Raw genomic sequence first — 23,923 nt, 5'->3', positions numbered from 1 at the left:
AAAATTGGTCCCTTAAGATGGTGTTGCCTCTAGCACAGATTTTTTCCACTTCCAGAACTCATCTTAAATACTATTGACAGTTCCTCACATCTACCTAACATTAGGTACTGAATTGGTAGAATCCAATTGTGGTAGTTTCCCCATTGTCACAGGTGAGAAAACATATCTCTAGAAATTCTGGCAAAGCTGTTTTATGTCACATTTAGGTTATGTCTTCAATTGATTTTTGTTTTATGAGGTGATGTTGTCCACAATCTTCTTTTATGCTCTTTCATAATGTTTTACAAATGTTCTTATATTCTCAACTATTGCTGTTCTTGGCTCTCACATTGCCTCTTAGCAGGAGAGATTTGGTTTTTGCTTGATGTGGTGGCTTCATTTCTCTAGCTGTTTTGCATTGATTAAACCTTTTTTGAAGACATTAGTCTTTAAAAAGTCATAGTAATCAGAATTAATGTCTTTATTTGTGTTCATTTCCCATTTCTCAGAGTTGACAGCTTGCTTTAAAAGGTCAGATTGGAGATGTAATTGCATGCAGTGTCTTCTTATCTTTTTTAGTTTACTTCTAATTTGACTTTTACTTGACCTTTCCTCTAGCCATTTAATAACCTAAGTAAATATAAATAATGGTTCCTGAGATTGTTGCTATGTCTGTAATCTATCATTGGATTATGGGATCATAGACTGATAACTGGAAGGTAAGTCTGAAGCCATCTAATCTGATTTTATTGTTTTTCAGATGTGGAAACTAAATCCCATAGGAGTTAGATGATTTGTCCAAAGTTGCAAAGCTAGTACATAATTGAAACTCTCCATCTGTTAAGATATAGTCAATTTCATTTCTATGTTGTCATTTAGTATTTGTCAGATTTAGTTTCTTTTAGTTATACTCTATTTAAAAGTATCTGACTAAACTGAAGAAAGATAGAACATTGGAATAATGTTAAATTTTGAATCAGAGGCACTTGGTTTGAATCCTAGTTCTTGCACTTACTTGTGTAGCCTTGAGCAGGTTATTAACATTTCAGAGGTTTCATTTCCTCATCTATAAAATGAGTGGGATTGTCTATATGATCTCAGAGAGCTCTTCCAGCTCTAAGACTTTGATCCTATCACCTAGAAACAATGTGGTACAATAGGCAGCACTGGATTTAGTTTCAGAGGAGCTGAGTTTCAATCCTAGTTCTTGAATTTACTGTATGACATTGGTCAATTCATTTAACTTCTATGACTCTCAGTTTCCTCATTTGTAAAAATGAGGGGGTTGGACTACATATTTTCTGCAGTTCTTTTTGGCTTTAAATCTATGATTCTTAACTTTCTTGATTTCTTGGTCCTAAATATATTTTTAAATAGAGTTTTGACTACTCTTTCCTCTGTCCACTATTGCACTAATGTCACTTATTATCACTATATGTTAGTTTGAAGGACCTTGTCTAGTTCTTTACACATTCTTTTCCTCTTTGCAATAAGTATTGGTAATAAGCAGCTGTAATTAAGCTGTAATTATCTATCCTGGTGGTCTGTTCCTTTACAATCATCATACACTATAAGAGAAAAATGAATTAGTCTCCATTACATAATGCACCTTTTTTGCCTTTGGACCCACAAGGAAACTGACTTAGCTAATTCCTTCACTTTCCTTTCTGAAGATAACCTAGAAACTATCCTTCTTTCCTTTGTGATTTATTTATGTCTTCTGGTTTTATTTGTAATGAGAATGTCAATATGGATATGGTTCAGTTCCTTTTGACAGTGTATCAGTTAATTTGCTGTAGGACAAAGATCACCCAGGAAGCAAATTAACAGTTAATGTTTACAGTCAGTGTTAAGAACTGTGCATTTGTTTGTTGGCTGGTTTTTGTTGAGGTGATGGGAGGAGGGGTCTAGGGAGGATCTTGATGGGATGGTGGTCAGATTCCAGGAATGGAATTAGGGGTGGGAAATAGCTGAAGACTGTCTGGAGATGACAGATAATGGAGAGCTAGGCTAGTTTAAGGATTGTAGATTTGAGTATAGATATATATTTTGATAGGATCAAGGGTGGGAAGTAGCTGCATAGTGGAGGGCCTGGCTAGGTTGAGAGTAAGAGAGATTTGGGCCTAAGGATAGTAAAAGGCAAAAGACCTCAGGCAAATGCCTCACCAAGTAGAAAGATTCAAGAAGAGTTCAAGGGGGTTCCCAGAGCCTGTACCCCATCAGGTGTGTGTATATGAAATACCTTTCTTTTCCATGACCTCTTCAATTCCCATAAATTCAGTGATGATTTCTCTGCACATAATTCTTAGATCAATATATCTAGTCCTGTTCTCTCTCTTTAGTTCCACTTCTCTGTTTTTTAATGCCTGTTGAAAATATTTAGACATCTCAAACTTGTATATCCAAAATGGAATCCATTATTGACTTCCTTATCTTGCTCCTCCAACTTAGCTATTTCTGTTTAGGGAAGAAACCTGCCATTTTTCTAGTCACATCTAGGTGTCTAGAGACACCTTCCCTGTTCTTTCTATCTCATCCTGCTCCTGGCTGATGAGGTATGGGCTCTGGGAGCCCCCTCTAGCTCTCCTTGAACCCTTGAAGTACAGGCTCTGGGAACCTCCCTGGGACTCTTGATTAAATCATCCCATTTGATGAGGCATTTGCATGAGGCAATTATTCTTACATTAAGGCTGGGCCCAGACCTCTAGCCTAGTTACTAACTGCTAACTCTAGCCTAGTTACTAGCCTAGCCCTCCATTGTTCATCTACTTCCCACCCTTGAGCCCATCAAAAAATCAATACAAGCTTGAACTGGCCTAGCCCACCATTGTCTATAATCTCCAGGTGGCCTCCCACCTTTAATCACTCATTGACCTCATTACCTCCTCCTGAAGACCCTCCCCAAACTCCTCCCCTAGACCACCCCTAAATTCCTCCCACAACTTTCTGTATATAAGACCCCATCCTGTCTTCATGTTTGTGAGAGAGCCATAGAATGACCTAGCACAGACCTACTTTGTGTCTAATACAAGCAAACTTTCAATAAACTTTACTTTTCTTTGGATGAGAGAAGACTTTAGTTGAATTCATTCGGCAGGATCAGTTGTGTTGATATTTTGGGGTCTCCAGAGCAACCCTAACTCTCTTTATGGGTAACCTCTTCATTTTTATTCCCTGAACAGGGATCGAACCTGGGCCAAGGTTGTGAGAGCCCGAATCCTAACCATTAGATTGTGGCTGGGCCCAGACCTTTAGCCTAGTTAGCAGTTAGTAACTAGGCTAGAGGTCTGGGCCCAGCCACAATGCAAGGTTTATTGCCTCATGCAAATGCCTTATCAAATGGGATGATTTACTCAAGAGTCCAAGGGAGGTTCCCAGAGCCCATACCTAATCATTGGCCTCCAATGAACTTACAAAATACTCTTCCTAAAGCACATCTGAACATGTTACTCCCTTGTGTAAGGAACTTCATTAGCTCCCTACTTTCTTTAGGATAAAATGCAAACCCCTTAGTTTGACATTTAAAGCCCTTCACAGTCTGGCTCCATCTTCTCTTTTCAGTCTTATTGCTTATTTATTCCCTTTTATACACCCTGCATTCTAGCCAAACTGACCTGTTTGCTGTTTCCTGACCTTAACCCTCAAACTCCCCTCCCTCTGCTTTTGCATAATCTATTCACCATGACTGTAATTCACTCCTTCCTTATCTTTGCCTCCGAGCTCCCTTAAACACAGCTCTATTCAAAGGTTTTTCTGGTCTCCTTGCTGTCTCCTTCCTCAAAAGACCACATATATACTTAACAATTTACAAGGTATGTCCCCCCTCACAGTAGAAGATATGAAGCTTTTATTTTTTTTTTCTCTGCTCCTAGCACAAGATCTTGCACATATTAAGTGCTTAATAAAGGTGTGTGGATTGGACCTCATTTATAGTATAAACTTTATGGGTGGAGAGATGATTTCTTAAAGTTGTAATTATATATGCTATCTAGGGATATATAAATATTTGGCCTTAAAATCAGGAGAACCTTTGTCTGAGTCTCTCCTCTGACACAGAATTGTTATATGACCCTGGACAAGTCATTTAACTTCTCAATGTCCTAGGCAGTTCTCTAAGATTGTAAATCGAGGGTGTCTGCTACTGATTTACAATGTTGGAGAGCGTTTTGGAAAGGGAGTTACCAAGATTTCCCTACAAAAAGGAAATTACAGGTCCTGAACTCTTCCTTCATGCATAATTAAAAGATAATTTGGACATAAATGCCTAAAAAATCAATCAAAAAGGCATTTATTTTTTATATACCGTGTGCCCAAGCTATGCTACGTATCATGAGAGATACAAAATGATAATAGATGGTACATGTTCTCAAGAAATGTATAATCTAATTAGCTTATAAAAAGCAAAATACTGTTTAAGAGAGGAAAAGAGTACTTTGGAGATATTTCAGGAATCCCTTGTCTAATTGTTGAATATGTTTATCTATGAAAATAGGGCTTTCTGTTTGGTCATTACACATAGGGTTTTCTTACTGTCTAGGAAGGCTTAGTGGCTTTGGGACAATAGTAATCAATCAATCAACAAACATTTGTTAAGCACCTTCTATGTGCCAGGCACTATGTAACTTCTGTAGCTCTCTGTGGGTTGGAGTGATTTAAAAAAAATTGTAAGGAGACTTATACCTGTCTTTCTACTTTATCCATCATTTATCTGAACCTGAAGTTGCCCCTTCACTATGAATTGTGAATTGCACTCCCTTCATTTTAAGAAGTCTGCTCAGAGAACATTTAATTTTCCTATCTCATCCAGCTACTCTGAAGATATATTCCATTTGACATGTCTTTTATGTTAAAAGCTGAATCTGGGATTCTGGCTGCAGTTTTGATTTATGCTTCCCATAAAACTTGAGGCCATCACTGGCAACTGAAAAGCAGTCATGGACTGATGCAAACAGACCAACCTGACCCCCATCTGTTGTGGTTTATGGTCTTTCCCAGGGAGCAATGTTTGCTCCTCAATCTGACTGGTGCCAACAAAAGGTTAGCCACAAGGTCTCCTTGTAATCCATTTTATGAGTAAGCAGAGTAAGGTGGCCGACTATGTAGTGTGATTAAAGGGGCACCAGGAAAGACCTCATGCCCCATCAAAAATCCCTTTCATCGTCAGCTCCCACCCCACTTGAATCTAAAATTTAGTTTTGTTTCTTGGCTTTAAGTTAAATAGAACATTATTCTCATTAAAAGATAAAAATAGTCTTCAGAGAAAGAGGTGACTCATTGAGCCTTATCAATCATTTATACCTCTATGTGAATGAGTTTTTCTACTTCCCCTAACAGAACAATTTGAGAGGGATAAAACAGAGCCTGAAAGCCCGTGGAGGAATATATAGAAGGTGCCAGGAAATAGGAAAAATGGAAGATAAAAACAAACAAAAAGGCAAATAGCTGATGGGGGGATAGAGCTTTGGAGACAGGAAGATCTGAGTTCAGTTCCTACCTCAGACACAAGCTGTTTGATCTTGAGCAAACCACTCAACCTCTACTTACCTCAGTTAATTCATTTACCAAATGGGGATAATAATTGTACCAACCTCACAGGATTATTGTGATGGTTAAATATTTAGTATAGTACTTGGCACTTAGAAGTTGCTATATAAATCTTTATTGCAGTCATCATCATCATGGTCATCACCATCATCATCATTATCATCATCATTATGCCCTTAATTAGTGGTGGTAAGATGAGGAAAAAAAAGTCAGATGTGAGAGATATCATGAGAAAACTTAACATCATTTTGTGACTAAATATATATGGGGCTCAAGAGAGAGGAGTTGGTGATGATTCTGAGATTTCAATTTGGGGTAAATGGAAGATGATTAATAGAAACAAAGATGCCAGTAGGAGATACTGGTGGTGTGTGTATGTGTGGGGGGGTGCAGGGTATAAAATTATATATATATAAATTTAGACATGAAGTTGAGGTGATTGTGGGCTGTCCTAATCATCACTCACTTCTACTAACAGCCTTCATGGTTTCAAAGAATAAGAATTCTCAGATTGGAAAGGCATCCTATATGTTACTTAGTTTAAGTTCCTCATTTTTACACATGAGGGAACTGTGAGACCCAGTTAAGCAATTTGCTTAAGAGAACACTAATTTGTGGTAGAACTCCTGTTAGAGAAAATTCCTCCAGGCTCTTAATCCATTGCCCTTCAGGTTTAAATGGTCAGCAGGCATCTGGAGATAAATAACTGACATTTGAAAAAGCTGCCAGAAGTTAAGATAGAGATGTCTGTGTCATCTACTTAAAGGTCATCATTGAATCTTTGTGAATTGAGGTGATTTTTGATAAAGAGTGTAGAGAGAGAAGAAAAGATTGTTGAGCACCTAACCACAGGGGTGCTCAGCATTATGCTGTGGGGACATGGAAGAAGAGGAAGCGCTTAAGGAGAGAGAAGTTGGCAGAGAAGTAAGAACCTATGGTAGTCACACGCCTTAGTTCCCATCCTCAAGTGTTCAGATTGACTTGCATAAGCTGAATCCTGGGAACTCAGGATTAGTGTCCCCTCACTTTGATCAATTGGCCAATATACTGGAGTATGGAGAATATCTGAATATTTCACCTTCTGTCATCAGAAAAGGTCCTTAGAAATGATGACACCAGCTCCATCCTTTAGGCCCAGTCTCTGTCTGTCTGTCTCTGTCTCTCTTCCCCAATATTCATTTTCTCTTTTCTTAATATCCTGTTTTCCATTTAATTTTCATTAGTCCCTTTGGTTTAGGAATTAATTCTTCCTGGGTTTGTACTTTTTTTTTTTATTGTATTTTTCTCTTGGTTTGTTTTTCCTCTAAATGAATTAAAGTAATTTTAGGACTGATCTTTTTGTGTCATTTCTAATCTTCCCTAGTGACTACTGGATGCCTGAATATATTATACCACATGAGGAGAACAAATAGTTTGCTATGTGGTATATCTTATTCATTAAAAAAATAATTTAATTATAAAGCAAATGAAATTGCAAAACTGATGTTACTAACGGCACCTCTTACCATTGAGTCCAACTGCCCTGATTTTTATCCAAAATAAGTCTTAGAGAGCCAGAAAACATGGATGCAGAAACACCCAAAGAGTTTTACCATCAATCCTAAAACCAGGGAATCCAAGTAGGCAAAATTAGACAAAGCTGTGTTCCATTCTTCCTTTGTTAACTTGAAGCACTGAAAAAAAAAGCCAGATTTCTATTGACTGACTATTCTTCAACATATAATATACACAGTGTCAACAAAGATCAATTAATCAATTGCCATAGGTTTCCTAAGCAATTCCAAGTACTGTGCTAAGTGCTGGGTGTATAAAGAAAGAAGATTCCTTGTCCTAATGGAGCTTATATTTTGAAGGGGAAGATTATATGTCTACACGTAGGTACATGCAAGATTCATACAGAATAAATATAAGGTAAATAAAGGGAAAGGAAATAGCATCTGGGCAGATTGAGAAAAGCTTCCTTGAAGAAAGTGGCATTTGAATTGAGCCCTGAAGAAAGTCAAGGAATCTAAGAGACAGAAGTAAGGAGGGAGAGCTTTCTAGACAAGGACAGCCAACTGCAAAGGTCCAGAGATGGGAGAAGTGTTGTGTGTGAGGAATTCCAGATAAGTTTATGGATGGGATATAGATTGAATTCTGGAGAGTAATGTGTGAGAGCATGGGAAAAATAGAAAGGGCCTAGATGATGAAGAAACATAAATGTTAAGCCGAGGAACGTATATATGATCTTGGAAGTAATAGGGAGCCACTGAAGTTTATGGAGTAGGGGACTGACTAGGTTATACTTGCACTTTAGGAAAATTACTTTGGTAGCTTTGTGGTTGTTGGGAGAGATTCAGTATAGGGAGACCAATTAGGAAGCTATTACGGTAGTCTAAGGGAGGTGATGAGGGTCTGACATAGATTGGCACCTGTGTGAGTGGAGAGCAGGGCCATATATACAAAATATATTTTGGTGAGAGAAACAATAAGATTTGGTACCATATGTGGTCGTTGTTGGTTGTTTGTCCTTCTTTCTCAAAGAGGATCATCTGGAGAGTAATGTCTTGACTTGTAAATGAGTTGGATATAAATGAGGCAGGGTTGTGCAAAATCATCAGCCTCATTCTCTTCTCCAGAGTCATCAAAGTCCAGTGGCAAGACAGGTCAGGATGACTAGAAATTGCTTGAGGTGCAATGAGAGCTTGACCTTTTTAAGCTAAGGTCTTTTCTTGGTCTCAGTTTGTCTGAGGCAACACCCACTCAGTAGTTACAGGTGAGGTAAGAATTAAGGTAGAAGATGGCCTACTTTGCTTTCATAAAAGAATCCATCAGGGAGGGGAAGATGCTTTGAATTTCTGGACAGAACAGAAACAATTGCTATTTACATTCACTCAGCCATCAAAACTCAAACAATGTGTAAGTGAAGCTTGGTCTGAGGCCCTTTATTGACCAGTCAATGATAGCCAGAGTGATTTGGGCTTAAAGGCAGAGTGAAGTAGCTCCATTTGACTCCCAGTGGGCTTTATCAAACTCTAGTTTTCCAGAGCTGTATTTCAAGAAATCATAAACGAAAACTGCAGGAAACAATTGTCCCAATTTTAAAAAAAAATAGAATAAATAAGTAGAGAAAAAAAAAACCTAGGCCTCCCAACCCCAAGATACCTTTTGAAGTATAAGCAATCAAAGTTTACAATTCTTTTGGACAGAGCGCCCACCGATAAGGGTATAACTACCCACGCGGACAGAGGAGGGTAGGAGTAGGAGACGGGAGAAGAAGGGAAGAAATAGCCGCGTTGTCCAACTGCGCTATTCACAGACTGTTGGTCATCCTTCATTCTTGTAGAGGACCCATGCCATCAGGAGGGTGACATCTTGACTTGCAAGTGAATTGGATTTAAAGGAGGCAGAGCTGTGCAAAGTCATCAGTCCTCCATAGTCACTGGAGTCCATTGGCAAATTTTGACCTTTTTAATCTAAGGTCTTTCCCAGGTCTCAGTTTGTCTGAGTCAATACCCATTAGTAGTTACAGGCGAGGTAAGAATGGAAGTAAAAGATGGTTTACTTTGCTCTCATGAAAGAATCCACCATATGTGTTTTGGGTCAGAATGAAGAGTTGAGGGTAATATCAAGATTATAAACCTGGGTGAAAAGGAAGATGGTTATGCCCTCATCAATAGTAGGCAGTGATATTTTATGGATTCCTACACTGTCTCAGAGAGATCTTCTGAACTAAAGAAAGTTGTTCCTCATTTTTGGTTATGAAAATCAAGGTATTGGGTCAGTTTCCTATAAATTACCATTTGTAAAGAAAGACTTGGCTTCTGGGTAAAAATAAGTTTTCATTTGGGTTCAGGGAAAAGGGGTCAAATAGGTTAGTCTTTCAGACAGATGATGAGTTACATGGAGTGTGTCCAGTACTCTAGTTAGGGGATGGTATGGAATATTAGCACATTTACTAAACTCTGCATTTTGATGGAACTCCTCCTTATCTTGTCTTTCCATGTTACCATGACAAATATTTTGGTATTGGGTACCTTTTAATGGGCAGTTACACTGTTTTAGGGGAAAACTAAAATGTAGAAGCCCTTCTGCTTCCTGGAATTTTTGTATTTAATGATGCTATTTTCTTCCTTTTACACCCTAGTAGATACTAGGCCTTGGTCATAGACCCTAGTAGATGGGCTAGGTGTTGACTATTAAAAATGCCCACGTGTATCAACTGACACCAAAATTTACTTGGTTCTTTGAAATATTCTTCAATTCCTAGCCTTCTTTAACAGTAGCTGACTTCAGAGTAGCAGCTAGAATACCTTACAATAACAGTTTACATTTTTAGCATGAAAATAATTTTATTTTTTCACAACAACATTGTCAGGTAGTTAGCACAATCAAATTCCAATCCTTCTAATAAGATGATGAACTACTGAGTCTTACCACATTCCTTGCTATTGCTCTCCAAAGTCCACTGAATCTTATCTTCTGCCCTCCTCCATACTCTCCAGACCTTCAGGAATTTCCACCTGACCTGCTGTCACACTGTAAGAAAAGTCATATTCTTGGGCTTTGTAACATGTGTTGCTGTTCTATCTTCAGAACCATGGCATGTGTATACCTTCTTTGAAGCAGAACTATCCTGTACAGTATTTATTTTCTCCACTTACTCTAATTTGAACTGCTCGAAAACAGGGTTTGTGTTCTGTTGTGTTGGTATACCCAGGTTTTTTTGTTGGTTTTTTTTTTTTGTTTCTTATTCAATTGTTTTCAGTTGTGTCTGACTCTTTATGCCTCATTTAGGGTTTTCTTGGCAAAGATACTAGAGTGTGGTTTTCCATTTATTTCTCCAACTCATTTTACAGATGAGGAAATGCAGGCAGAGTTAAGTGAGTTGCCCAGGGTCACACAGCTACTAAGCATCTGAGGCCAGATTTGAACTCAGGAAGAGGAGTCTTCCTGACTCCTGGCCTTGTGTTCTATCCACTGGGCAACTTAACTGCCCTATTCCCACACTTACCAAGTAATTTGAACATAATAAGCACTCAATTCCTGTTTTTACATTCCATTTCATTTTGCCAGTGAGGGGACTGAGGCTCAGAAGAGCTGAATTACTTGCTGATGGTTGTATAACTAATATTATAAGCCTTGGCCCCCTCCTGATTCCATGTCTAGTGCTTTTCCCACTACACCAGGCTGCCTCATCTTGAACATTGCACTCATATGACTATCTGTCCCCTCTGTAAAGAGTAGGTGTGAGCAGATTTTGCCTGGGTTGGAAGGGATATTAGTAATCATCTAGTATAATCCTTTCATTTTACACATGAGGAAACAGACTCAGAGTGGTCAAGTCACTTATCCAAGGTCATGCAGGCAGTGAGAGACAGAAGTGAGATTGAATGATAACACCTGCTTACAAAACAGGGTTGTTGCAAAGATCAATTGAAATAGTGCACATAAAATACTTTGCAAACTTTCCAGGTCTCCTATACAAATGTCAATCAATTATTACTAGATTGGTTACCAAACCTAGAAGCTTCAGTCAGAAAACAGGGTTAAATCAAGTTGGCTATTTGAATGTGTCTTACAAACAGGGAGTTGGTAGAATCAGTAGTTTAGATTTCACCAAGGCTGAAACTGTAAGTCTTGAGAATTTCAAGGACTGATTCATGTACTCCACCCTTTTTCCCTTTACAAAATATTTTGGGGTTGTTTATATGCAACTTGAATATGGATTAAAAAAACCCCATGGAATTAAGAGATGTGGGTTCTTTTCCTAGATTCCACATTGAAACACTGCATAACTAACACTGACTTCCTGTTTCATGATTCAGTTTCTGTTTCTATAGAAATGTGAATAGCAACATTTCCTACTACTTCTCTGACTTAATAGACCAAGAACCCAGGATGATGAATTAGGTGAAGCCTGTAAAGCTCTCTAAGCCTTAAGGTTCAGGGTACTCCATAAATCATCTTTGTTTTCCTAGGGCCTAGCACACAGCACCTTGTGCTTAGCAGGTGTGTGTGTGTACACACACATATATATATATACACACATGCATAAATACATGCATCTGTGTATATATACATATGTATCTATTGAGTTGAATTTTTGAATTGAATAGAAAGTGGCATTTCTGTGGGGCTTTAAGACATTAGAAGACCTCATACTTAAAATGGGGATCATATTTGGTCTGGAATCTTGAAATGAATTCTTCTTACATATTGGCATGCCAACAGTTAACATTTAAACTGGAATAATAATTGGGCAACACAGGAAGAGATGATTTAACTTTAGTAATTGAGAGGTACAGTGCCATCATGAAAAGGTATGGGCACCAACTAGGGGATGGGGGGTAATCTAGGCTACTTCAGTTTAGCAACATGATATAGTTAAAAGATAGAGAAGGAAATTACAAACCACTCCAGTATCTTTGTTTTTTGTTTTTAAATTTTTATTTCTTTAAAATCAGAATTTATTTATTTATTTTTAGTTTGCAACATTCATTTCCACAAGATTTTTGAGTTCCAGATTTTCTCCCCATTTCTCCACTACCTCCCCACCCCAAGATGGCATGCATCCTGATTACCCTTTCTCCCAGTCTGTCCTCCCTCCTATCACCCCTCTACCTCTTATCCCTTTCCCCCTTTCTTTCTTGTAGGGCAAGATAGAGTTCTTTATTTTTTAAATTTTAATTCAATTTAATTTTGTGTTTTTCAAATGCTTTATTAACTTCTGATTTACATCATTTGTTTCCACCAGATTTTGAGTTACAAATTTTCTCTCCGATTTTCCCCTACCCCCCCCAAAATAGCAGTCCCACAGGATATCCCCTCCTCCAATCTGCTGTCTCCCATATTTTCTCCCATACCCCTTTCGACTTTTCCAGTGGATCTCTATGCCCCAGTGCCTGTATATCTTATTTCCCAATTACATGTAAAATAGTATTAATAATAGTGTGTGTGTGTGTGTGTGTGTGTGTGTGTGTGTGTGTGTATATATATATATATATATATATATATATTTAAACATTTGATTTTGAATTCCAGATTCATTCCCTTTCTCCCTTGTCACCCATGCTTACTGGGAAGATAAGCAGTTCAGTATAGGTTGTACATGTGTGGCTAATGCAAAACAATAACATAGTAGATATATTGTGAAAAACTGGCTATATTTCCCTCCCTACTATGCCACCTCCCACTTGTTCTATTCTCTACTTTGATTCCATCCCTTTTCAAAAGTGGGTGCTTCCAACTTCCCTCCCTCCCAGCCTGCCCTCCCTTCCATCATCCCCCCTCTCATCCCCTTCCCCCCTACTCTCCTGTAGGGTGAGATACCTTATTTAGTGTGTATTTCATTCCCTCCTCAAGCCAAATTCAATGAAAATAAGGTTGACCCATTCCCTTTTGCCTTCCTATTCTTCCCCTCCATTGTAACCATTTTCCCTTGCCTCTTCTATATGAGATACTTTATCCCATTTTGTCTTTCCCCATCTCCTCTCATTATATTCCTCTCACCTCTTAATTTCACCTTTTAAGTATCATCCCTTCCTGTTAAAATTGGTCCTGTGCCCTCTATCTATGTATACCTGTATACATATTTACACACATTCGCATATGTATTCATATGCCCATATACCCTCATATATATATATATACATATATATATATATATATATATATGTATTTCTATTCCCTTCAACTATTGAGAAAGTTTCATAAGTTACAATTATTGTTTTTCCATGTAGGAATGTTACTAGTTCAGCTCTGATAAGTTCCTTATGATTTCTTTTCCCTCTTTACTTTCTCATGCTTCTCTTGGTTCTTGTATCTGGGTGTCACATTTTCTATTCAACTCTGGTTTTTCCAACAAGAAAGCTTGAAAATCCTCTATTGCACTGAATGACCATATTTTCCCCTGAAACATGATACTCAGTTTTGCTGGGTCGGTGATTCTTGGTTTTAATCCCAGCTCCTTTGCCCTCCAGAATATCATATTCCAAGCCCTTAGATCCCTCAGTGTAGAAGCTGCCATATCCTGTGTTATCCTGATTGTGTTTCCACAATATTCAAATTGTTTCTTCCTGCCTGCTTGTAATATTCTCTCCTTAATCTGGGAATTCTGGAACCTGGCTATAATATTCCTAGGAGTTTTCTTTTTGGGATCTTTTTCAGGAGGTGATCGGTGGATTCTTTCAACCTCTATTTTGCCCTCTGGTTCTAAAAACATCAGGGCAGTTTTCTTTGAGAACTTCCTGGAGGATGATTTCTAGGTTCTTACTTTGATCATGGCTTTCAGGTAGGCGGATAATTTTTAAATGATCTCTCCTAGATCTATTTTCCAGGTCAGTGGTTTTTCCCATGAGATATTTCACATTGCCTTCTATTCTTTCATTTGTTTGGATCTGTTTAACAGCATCTTGATTTCTCAAAGTCATTAGCTTTTATTTACTCCAATCTAATTCTGAAGCAATGATTTTCCTCATTGAGCTTTTGAGATTCTTTTTCCATCTGGCAAATTCGGCTTTTTAAGGCATTCTTCTCCTCATTGCCTTTTTGAGTCTCTTTTGCCATTTGAGTTAGTCCATTTTTTAAGGTATTATTTTCCTCAGTCAGGCTGTTGACTCTCATTTCGTAATTTTCTTGCATCATTCTCATTTCTCTTCCCAATTTTTCCTCCACTTCTCTTATCTGCTTCTTAAGGTCCTCTGTGGCCTGTAACCAGCTCGTGTTTTCCTTTGAAGCTTTTGGTGCAGGATTTATGACTTCACTTTTCCTCCTGTTCCATGCTTTGCTCCTTTTTGTCCCCAAAATAGGAGTATAATGTTGGAATCTTCTGTCTGCTTTGTTTCCTTTGCCTGGTCATGTAGCCCCTCAGTCACTTGACCCCTGGAGCTGGCTGGCTGTGCCAGCGTCTTGGTGGTTTCTCGGCCTGGGGGCAAAAGCCATGCACTCCCACTTACTGGGTCCCAAAGTCCAGACTGCACCGACCTCTCACTTTGTCCTTTGCGTCTATGTGTTGATAATTCTGGAAACAGCTGCAGTTGCTGCTGATTTGGAGTCCCTCCTGCCGGTGGCTGTTCAGGCCCACCCTGGAGCTACAGCCTCAGTGTGGGGCTGGGCTCAGCTCCCAGGGCACTGTGCTGGCCGATTCCTGCCCACCTGCCAGGCTGTCTTCAGCGGGAGGTTAGCTTCTCTGTGTCATTTTGTGGGTTCTGCAGCTCCAAAGTTTGTTTAGAGTCCCCCTTTTACATGGATTGGGGAAGGTAGAAGCCAGAGCAGCAGGGTGGTTCTGCTTCTACTCCAACATCTTGACTCCACCCCCCACAAGGTAGATTTCTGTAGCCCATTTACTACATATCTCATTACCCAGTTTCATATAAAAACAATTTTTTTGACATTTGTCTTTAAAAACTTTGAGTTCCATATTGTCTCCCTGCATCCCTCCCAACACACCCCCATTGAGAAGACAAAACAATTCAATCTAGATTTTACATGAGCAGTTATGCAAAATATTTCTATAATAGTCATATTGTGAAAGACTAACTATATTTCCCTCCATCCTATCCCCCCATTCTATTTTCTCCTTTGACCCTGTCCCTTTTCAAAAGTGTTTGCTTCTTACTACTCCCTCTCCCTATCTGTCCTCCCTTCTATCATTCTCCCCCCATCCCCTTCCCCGTTACTTTACTGTAGGGTAAGATACACAATTGAGTGTGTATTTTATTCCCTCCTAAAGCCAAATCCAATGAGAGTAAGATTGACTTATTTCCTTTCATCTTCCCCTTCTTCCCCTCTATTGTAACAATTTTTTCTTGACCCTTTTATGTGAAATAATTTACCTATTTCTAACTCTCCCTTTCTCCTCCCATATATTCCTCTTTTACCCCTTAATTTTATTTTTAGATATCATTACTTCATGTTCAACTAACCCTGTGCCTTCTGTCTATATATACATAACTGCATATATACATGAATGCATACACACACACATGCACACACATACACATGTATTCCCTTCAACTACCCTAATACTGAGAAAAATCTCACGAGTTACAAATATCATCTTTCCATGTAGGCATATAAACAGTTCAACTTTAATAAGTCCATTATGATTTTCTCTTTCCTGTTTACCTTTTCATGCTTCTTGATTCTTGTATTTGAAAGTCAAATTTTCTGTTCAGCTCTGGTCTTTTCATCAGGAATTCTTCAAAGTCCTCTATTTCATTCAATGTCCACATTTTCACCTGAAGTATTATGTTCAGTTTTTCTGAAGGTGATTTTTGCTTTTAATCCTCACTCCTCTGCCCTTCAGAATATCATATTGCAAACCCTCTGATCCCTTAATGTAAAAGCTGCTAGATCTTGTGTTATCCTCATTGTGTTTGCACAATATTTAAATTATTTCTTTTCTGGCTTCTTGCAATATTTTCTCCTTGACCTGGGAACTCTGGAATTTGGCTACAATATTCTTAGGAGTTTTCTGTTTGTGACCTTTTTCAAGAGGCAGTGGGTGGATTCTTTCAATTTCTTTTTTACTCTCTGGTTCTAGAATATCAGGGCAGTCTTCCCTGATAAATTCTAGAAAGATAATGTCTCGGCTCTTTTTGATCATGTCCTTCAGGTAGTCCAATAATTTTAAAATTGTCTCTCCTTGATCTGTTTTCCAGGTCAATGGTTTTTCCTATGAGATATTTCACATTGTCTTCTATTTTTTAATTCTTTTGGTTATGTTTTATAATTTCTTGATTTCTCATAAAGTCTTTAGCTTCCTGTTTGCTCCATTCTAATTTTTAAGGAATTATTTTCTTCAGTGAAGTTTTAGAATTCCATTTCCATTTGGCAGTTGTACTCTTTAAAGCATTCTTGTACTCAATGGCTTTTTGGACCTCTTTCACATTTGGGTTAATCTATCTTTTAAGGTGTTATTTTTTTTAGTATTTGGGGGGGGGTGTTTAGCAAGCTGTTGACTTGTTTTTTTGTGATTTTCTTGCTTCATTCTCATTTCTCTTTTCAATTTTTCCTTTACTTCTCTTACTTGATTTTAAAATTCCTTTTTGAGCTCCTTCATGGTCTGTGACAAATTCATACTTTTCTTGGAGGCTTTGAATATAGGAGCTTTGACTTTGTTGTCTTCTTCTGGTTGTATGTTTTGATTTTCCTCGTCACCAAAGTAAGATTCTATAGTTTGATATTTTTAAATGTTGTTTGCTCATATTCCCAGTTAATTACTTGACTTTTGAGCTCTTTGTCAAGGTAGGACTCTGCTTTTAGAGTGGAGAGTACTCTGTCCCAATTTTCAGGGGCAGCTGTTGTCAGAGCTACTTCTAGGTACCTGTAAATTTTTAGTTCTTCTAAGGTGGTATGATTAAAGGAGAGGTTTTTACTCCTCTCCTGGCCTGTGCTCTGGTCTGTGGGTGACTACAGGCATTCTTTTCTGCCTTGGAGCTGTGAGGAGGACTCTCTCTCCACAGCCACCACAAACTCTGCTATGCCAGCACTCTTTTAAACCCCAGGACCATCACCCAAGACTGCAACACAGATCCAAGCAAGGCAAAGCAAGAGAATCCTGCCTCAGCACCAACAAAGAGATCCTTGCAATTGCTCTCTAATCAGTCACTTGATTCCCTCCACCATCTATGAGTCTGGAGCTCAGAAAATAGCCACTGCTGCTGCTGCCACCACTGCCATCTTTGATGCTGGGGGTGGGGCTGGACCACTCTCTTCTTTCACCCAGGTCTGACAGGGTTTCCTCACTGACCTTCTCCTTTGTTTTTGGTGTTTGTGGGTTGAGAAGGCTGGAAACTGCCACAACTCTGGCCTGGTCTGTGCTGGCATGGGCCATGCTGCACTGTGCTCCAGTCCCAACCCGGTGTGGTAGACCCTTCCTGTCAACCTTCCAGACTCTCTTGGGCTGAAAATGGGTTTCACTCTGTCATTTTGTGGGTTCTGTAGTTCTAGAGTTTGTTTAGAATAATTTTTTACAGAAATTTGGAGGGCCTTAGGGAAGAGCTCAAGCAAGTCCCTGCTTTTGCTCCACCATTTTGGCTCTACCCCACTCCAGTATCTTTGCCAAGAAAACCTCAAAATGGGGTCATAGAGAGTCAGCCATGACTGAAGTAATTCCACAATAGCATAATGAATAAAAGTATTGACTTTGAAATTGGAGGACTTGGATTCAAAGTTTATTTCTGTCACTTAGTACCTGTGTGACATTGGGCAAGTCTTTGTACCTCTTGGGCCTCAGTTTTTTTCATCTGTAAAGTGAAGGAACTGGCTTTCAAAGTCCTTTCTAGATTTAAATACATGATCCTATGGTCCTATGACTGGGAAAGGATATGGGCTAGGCATATTTTGAGAGTGGGGGTGGTCAGAGAGAAGGTAATGGATGGGCAATCCACACATCCCATTGACTTCCATGTGTTATGAAGAGAACATAAGGAAAACTTTTAACACATTTGGTGGATTCTGTATGGTGGATTTATAGGAGGATGACATGAACAAGGGTCTCTTTTACAGAAAGGGAAGGCATTGATGGATTGCAATCAGCATTGTTGGAGGGGATTCCAGGTCAGTCCTACTAGGGATGCTTTAGAATATTGGAGTCAGGAAGTGGCAAGACATGAGGATCTTATTCAGAAGGTTAATTCCAGTAGTCACTTGTTTTTCTAGAAATGTCTAACCATTCCTTTTTTACCCCCAGATAAGAAACTTATAATAGGAATGCCATTGGATTGCTCCTGATCTAGTTCCCAATGGCTACTCTACTATGGCATAATACCTGCCCCTCTCTTTTCTATCTCTAGCTTCTTAACCCTTGTCCCTTCATTTTACCCACTTCTCACTTTAAAATTCCATTCCTCTTCTTTTTTGCTTCCTCACCAGTTTATGTCTGAAATCTCCTGACGATAGTATTTATGGAAACTGCTAATCTCACTGATGACATTTATGGCTAAAGAGGTCATTAACTCCTCTCTCAGTTCTTCATTCCTTCTGTAGCTGCTTCTGACCAGTGAAGGTCCACATTGCCCTGCTTCTTGAGAGGAAGCCATGCCAATATGTTCTTGAATGCAGGGACCCCATCTTTAAGCCTCAGTTGTCTTTAGTGACCAATGCAAAATAAGATATATGGAAAAGTCTTTAGTAAATAATAAATCTTTAGCAATATCTCAAACACAATTTTCTTCTTTATAAGATGAGAACATTTCTTAGATGTTTCACTCCTCTATAGGCCAAAAACAAACAAACAAAAAATGAGTGGCAGAAACAAGGAGGAGGTAGAAGGAGATTTGGTGGGTTTTGTTTTGCTCCAGTAGAAGGCCCCTCTGGAATTATTTAGCCAACATTTTCATTGGCAGGATTCAACAAAGCCATTAGAACTATTAAGTGAATGTATTGTTTTGAGTTTTCTTTGGCTCAACCATCCCTATTATTTAGGGAAACAGAATTGCATATTTGCAGAGAAAGGGGTAGATGGAATGCCAACCAGTCCGAACCCTCTAGTATGGGTATATTTGGACAAATAAGACTAAAGGTTGAGAGAGGAGCAGAGAATTCCTAGCCTCCTTACATATTCATTTGTGCCAAGTGCAGTATTGGAGCTGATCAAATCCTGGTATTTTTCTCTTTCTTTTTGGTTAAAAAAGCAATAAGAGCTTTGCAAAAACTCCCCTAATAAATTATCCACCAGCCTTTTTATATTTGGCAAAGGAGCATTTTTAGAACATCGGTCCAGGAGCAGAGGGCTCTGATCTGGAAAAACCAATCTTTTTGGCCTTTAGGGTCTAAAAATAAACCTGGATTTGAAAAATCTATTTTTTAAACTAGGGAGAGTCAAATAGGAAATATTGAATAGAAAAATGCTTTTCTGATAGATCTTGGATTTGGAAATTATGATTTCTTTTGAAGATAGATGACATTGGGCAAAAATTTGTCACCTTTATTGTCAAAGGTTTGAATTGAGAGCGATGCAGAGTGAAATAGTGAAATTATCTATAAAACAGTTGATCCTTTCTTCTCTTCACTATCTGTGTGGTCTAGTGCAAGACATTTAAACTTAAAGGGACCCAGTTTCTTCTTCTCTTTTTTTTTAGTTGACTTTTTTTTATTAACACATATACTTTTACTTGTCTTCTGGCTTGTTGAAGCAGTAGGTTAGACAACACTTGCCACATTAATATCTGTCAAAATGGCTAGCCATAAAGACTCCAGCACCACATTCATCAGAAGGGCACTCTCGTCGAAGGCAGCCAATCTTTCCATTCTCATCAACCTTATAGTACTTCAGAACAGCAAGCTTAACCTTCTTTCTCTTATGCTTGTTCTTTCTGGGAGTGGTGGAAGACTTCTCCTTTCTCTTCTTGGCACCACCACGAAGCCTCAGAACAAGATGAAGGGTAGATTCCTTCTGAATGTTGTAGTCAGACAAAGTACGTCCATCTTCCAGGTGCTTGCCTGCAAAAATCAACCTTTGTTGATCAGGTAGAATACCTTCCTTATCTTGTATTTTGGCCTTGACATTTTCAATAGTATTGGATGGTTCAACCTCAAGGGTTATGATCTTCCCCGTCAAAGTCTTCATGAAAATCTGCATCGTGGCACTGGGTCCACCCGGTGATGGTGGATCTGAAATGAAAGAGAGCGACCCAGTTTCTTCTTCTGTAAAATGGCAGGAAGTTAAGACAGAGGAGATTCAACCACATTTTCTCTACCACTTCTAAATAGATGGTTCATTGATTGATCTTTTTAAATTTTTATTTTTATTTTTTAGTGTCTTCAGGTATTAATGGCTAAACCATCCCTGGGGTTTGTATTCTGTAGTTGAGTTTGAGTTCTAAGAAATTGAAGATACCCCAACAGGTCATTTAGTTTTGTCCTCTTGCTTAGGATGACTTATCTATTGTTATTGGCTGTATGTGTGTATCATTCAGCCTGATGCTTGCTTGCATTCAGTCTGTGGGTATGGGTGATTACATGATGAAGTGGACTTTTCATTGGTTTGCCTAGGTAGATGGCTTGATATGGGATAAATATGCCAGAGAGCAAACTTGCTTCCCTTCATCCTTGAAGACAAGTCTAGTTCTGAGTTTGGAGTACAGTAGATTCATGCTATCCCTGCTGCTTTGGGTGACAGAAACAGTTTTAGGTTGCTCAAGGTGCTTGAATATTTACCAGGGTGAAGGGTCTTGGGTCAGTTCCTGGGGTAAATCCAAGACTAGGCCAAAGTAAGTTCAAATAGTCAGGTCATCCTTGTAGCTATTCCCATCTCCCCCAGATACCAGATAAGACATTGGCAAAATTGCAAAGTAGGACATGTTTATTTTTCTGTCTCCATGTTCCTCCCTTTTCCTTTGTCCACTAAATACATCTTATTAAAAGCAATCTTTCAGAAATAGTTTTAGAAGGTAAACTTCTTGAGGTCAGTTTTTTTGTTTGGTCTTTTGCTTTCCTAGTGCCCAGCATAGTGCCTGGCACATAGTAATAAATAGCTTCCTTCAAGTCTCAGCTAACGTCACACATTCCACAAGAAGCCTTTATTGGTCCTCTTTAATCTTAGGGTTTTCCCTCTGGGACAACGTCTAATTCATCCTGTCTAAAGTGAACAAAGTTGTCTGTTGGATGTTGTCTCTGCCATCCGTGTGAGTTCCTCGAGGGCAGGAGCTGTCTATTGCCTTTCTTTTTGTCCCCAGTTCTTAGCATAGTGTTTGGCACGTAGTAGGCATTAAAAAAAGCTAGTTGACTGATTTAATAAATGCTTGTTGATCGACTGGGTGGCAGATGAGGTTTGATGTATTGATTCTCTCAGATGCAAGATCATCAAAGTCATAAGCCACACGAATCTTTTTTTCTAATTTTGTTAGTGTAGATGGCAACCAAGGAGGAACAGATACTTACTTGGCCTAAAATAAAAAAAAAAAATTAAAATAAATCCACCTCCCCCCCCCCAAAAAAAAACCAACAAAACAAAAACCAAAACAAAACTGGTAGACCAGCTGCCTACTTTGCCTGTGCAGAAATCTGACCAGGTTGTTATCCTTTGGCCTAGGGGTCAGGTCCAAGTCCCCCAGGAATCATTAGAGATTTTCTAGTCCTACTCTGTTTTGTTTTTTCATCATCATCTGGACTAGATCAAGATTGGTCTATGGGAGTGGCAAGTTGGGTTAGGAAGAGAAGATGGAGGACTCACCCTGAAGTAGTTTATGATTATAATGTCTTATTTGTTTGCTTCTTTCTTGACAATGTCTCTGAGAAGTGATCATCCAACTTCTTACTGAAGACCTCCAAGGGAAGAATAAGCCCTTACCTCCGAAGGCAGTCCATTTCCATTTGGGACACTTCTAATTCTTAAAACGTTTATATTTCTTCAAGCCTAAATATGAATTCCAGATGGATACTAATTATCTTCCTATTGTAAAATCCTGTGTCCTTTTCTCAGTCCTTATCCTGGACAATTCCAACATTTGACACTGTTGACTCTCTCTTCCTCATTGCTTCTTCTTCCCATGTTACCTACTACTTAGGATCCTTTTTTCCCCCTTACCACTCTCACCATTCCTTCTCTGTTTCTCTTGGTTCCTTATCTTCCTTTTCCCTTCCTGCTAAACTTTTATGTCTCCTGAGACTCTCCTCTTGACCTGCTTCTCTTCTTTTTCTACAGCCTTTCTTTTAATAGTTTCATTTACTCCTACTTTAATTACTACCTCTATGTGGATACCCCTTAAATCTGTATCTCCACTCAAATGAGACATTTGTAAAGCACCTAGCAAAGTGCCTGGCACATAGTAGGTGCTACATACATGTTTATTCTTTTCCTCACCCTCTCTAGTATTTCCCCAGAGTTGTCGTCTCATATTTTCAACTAGTTTCTGGGTTTTTCCACTTATGTGTCCCACTTGAACTTTAAATTTGTTGCAAGAGAGCTCTAAATTTACTGCCCCAAACCCCTCATAAATTACGCCCCCCCACCCCCTCAACCTTTCTAGTCTTCTTATAGCTTATACCTTCCATGGAGTCTTCTTCGATCTATGACATTTGCCTCCTTGTTGTCCCTTGAACAAGATATTCAATCTCTCCCCTGCAGGATTTGGGTTTTAGTTTTTTGCTGGCAGTCCCCCATTCATTGAATGTTTTCTCTCCTTATCTCAGCCTCTCACCTTCCCTGACTTTTTAAAAGTTCCAGATAAAAAGGAAGACTTTCTGAATTCTCCTTAGTTTTAGTGCCTTCCTCCTTCTGATTAATTCTAATTTATACTATAATAATTTGTTTGTTGGCATGTTGTCTCCCTCCATTAGGCATTGAGCTCCTCAAAGGCAGGGGCTGATTCTGCTGTCTTTGCATCACCAGTGTCTGGCACATGGTAGGCACTTAATAAATGCTTATTGACAGACTGACAAATTATAAGGAGTTATGGCCTTGGGGAATTCCTTAGGGTCTGCATAGGAAATGGAGAGGAAAGAGACATTGATATATTGTGGTGACCTTTTCACTTTTTCATCTATGGCTTATATCTATAAGATATGATATGTCCAGATATAATGACCTTTCTGATTTCACCTCTTGTTGTTTTTTGCTGTTCCATTATTTCATTCATGTCCAATTCTTTGTTACCCCATTTGTAGCTTTCTTGGCAAAGATACTGGAGTGGTTTGCTGTTTCGCTTTCCAGCTCATTTTACTGATGAGGAAACTGATAAAAGTTAAGTGTTAAGAGTTAAGTGAATTGCCCTGAGTCACACAGCTAGTAAGTGTCTGAGGCTAGATTTGAGCTCGGGAAGATTAATATTCCTTATTCCAGGCCCAGTGCTCCATTCACTGCATCACCCAGATGCCCTTCCCCTCTTATTAACTTGTGCAAATTCACTTGTCTCTATTTTGAGGAGGGAGAATCCAGGCCCAACACAATGAAGAAATGCCAAATTATTTTCTCTTCCTTTGCAAATAGTCTACTGCTCTTGGATGGGAGCTTGCCCTTAGTGAGCATCTTTGGTATATTGCATCTTATTGAAGATCTTAGAATCTTCTGTAGGGCACCCTGAGTGAACGTGGATGTCACAGTATGTCTGTAGCAAAGTGGAGAGAGAGGAGTCTCTCTAGTGTGCTTAGGCCTACTGTAGAGTGGGAAATCCATGTTGGGATGGAATGTACATGGTAAACACTGAGACCTCAAGGATCTGACTCATCTTTAGGCCATACTAGCAGCACTTGACTCAGTAATACTTCTCAGATTTGGTTTTAGAACAGAAAGATCAGGATGGGACTGAAGGGAGAAGTCAAGAGAAGGAGGTAGCTTACATAGGTCATTGTAGATCATCTCCTCTTGGAATGGGAAGCAGTGGTAAAAATTAATTCACCAGCATGTCACTTTATCCCTAGAGGGTAGGGTGTGTGTGTGTGTGTGTGTGTGTGTGTGTGTGTGTGTGTGTGTGTG

The 23,923-nt window shown here is 39.0% G+C and overlaps 2 protein-coding genes across 3 annotated transcripts in view; one reads left to right on the top strand and one right to left on the bottom strand.

Moving 5' to 3' along the window:
- PAPPA2 (pappalysin 2) overlaps nucleotides 1–23,923 on the top strand; it is a 399,201-nt gene that overhangs the window by 95,395 nt on the left and 279,883 nt on the right. The gene's annotated exons all lie outside the window — the stretch shown is intronic.
- On the bottom strand, nucleotides 19,567–20,121 carry LOC138144146 (ubiquitin-ribosomal protein eS31 fusion protein-like). The gene has a single exon (XM_069065433.1). It carries the CDS (start codon nucleotides 20,087–20,089, stop codon nucleotides 19,670–19,672), a length of 420 nt encoding a protein of 139 aa, XP_068921534.1. The 5' UTR covers nucleotides 20,090–20,121; the 3' UTR covers nucleotides 19,567–19,669.

Source organism: Petaurus breviceps, unplaced genomic scaffold (assembly GCF_028583685.1).
Source record: "Petaurus breviceps papuanus isolate PSGF00001 unplaced genomic scaffold, PetGlider_PUasm1.0 90692, whole genome shotgun sequence".
NCBI lineage: Eukaryota > Metazoa > Chordata > Mammalia > Diprotodontia > Petauridae > Petaurus > Petaurus breviceps.
This window is presented reverse-complemented; position numbering and strand designations above follow the sequence as displayed.

Coding starts and splice junctions, on each gene's coding strand:
- LOC138144146 (XM_069065433.1), bottom strand. CDS start 20,089: ATGCAGATTTTCATGAAGACTTTGACGGGGAAGATCATAACCCTTGAG.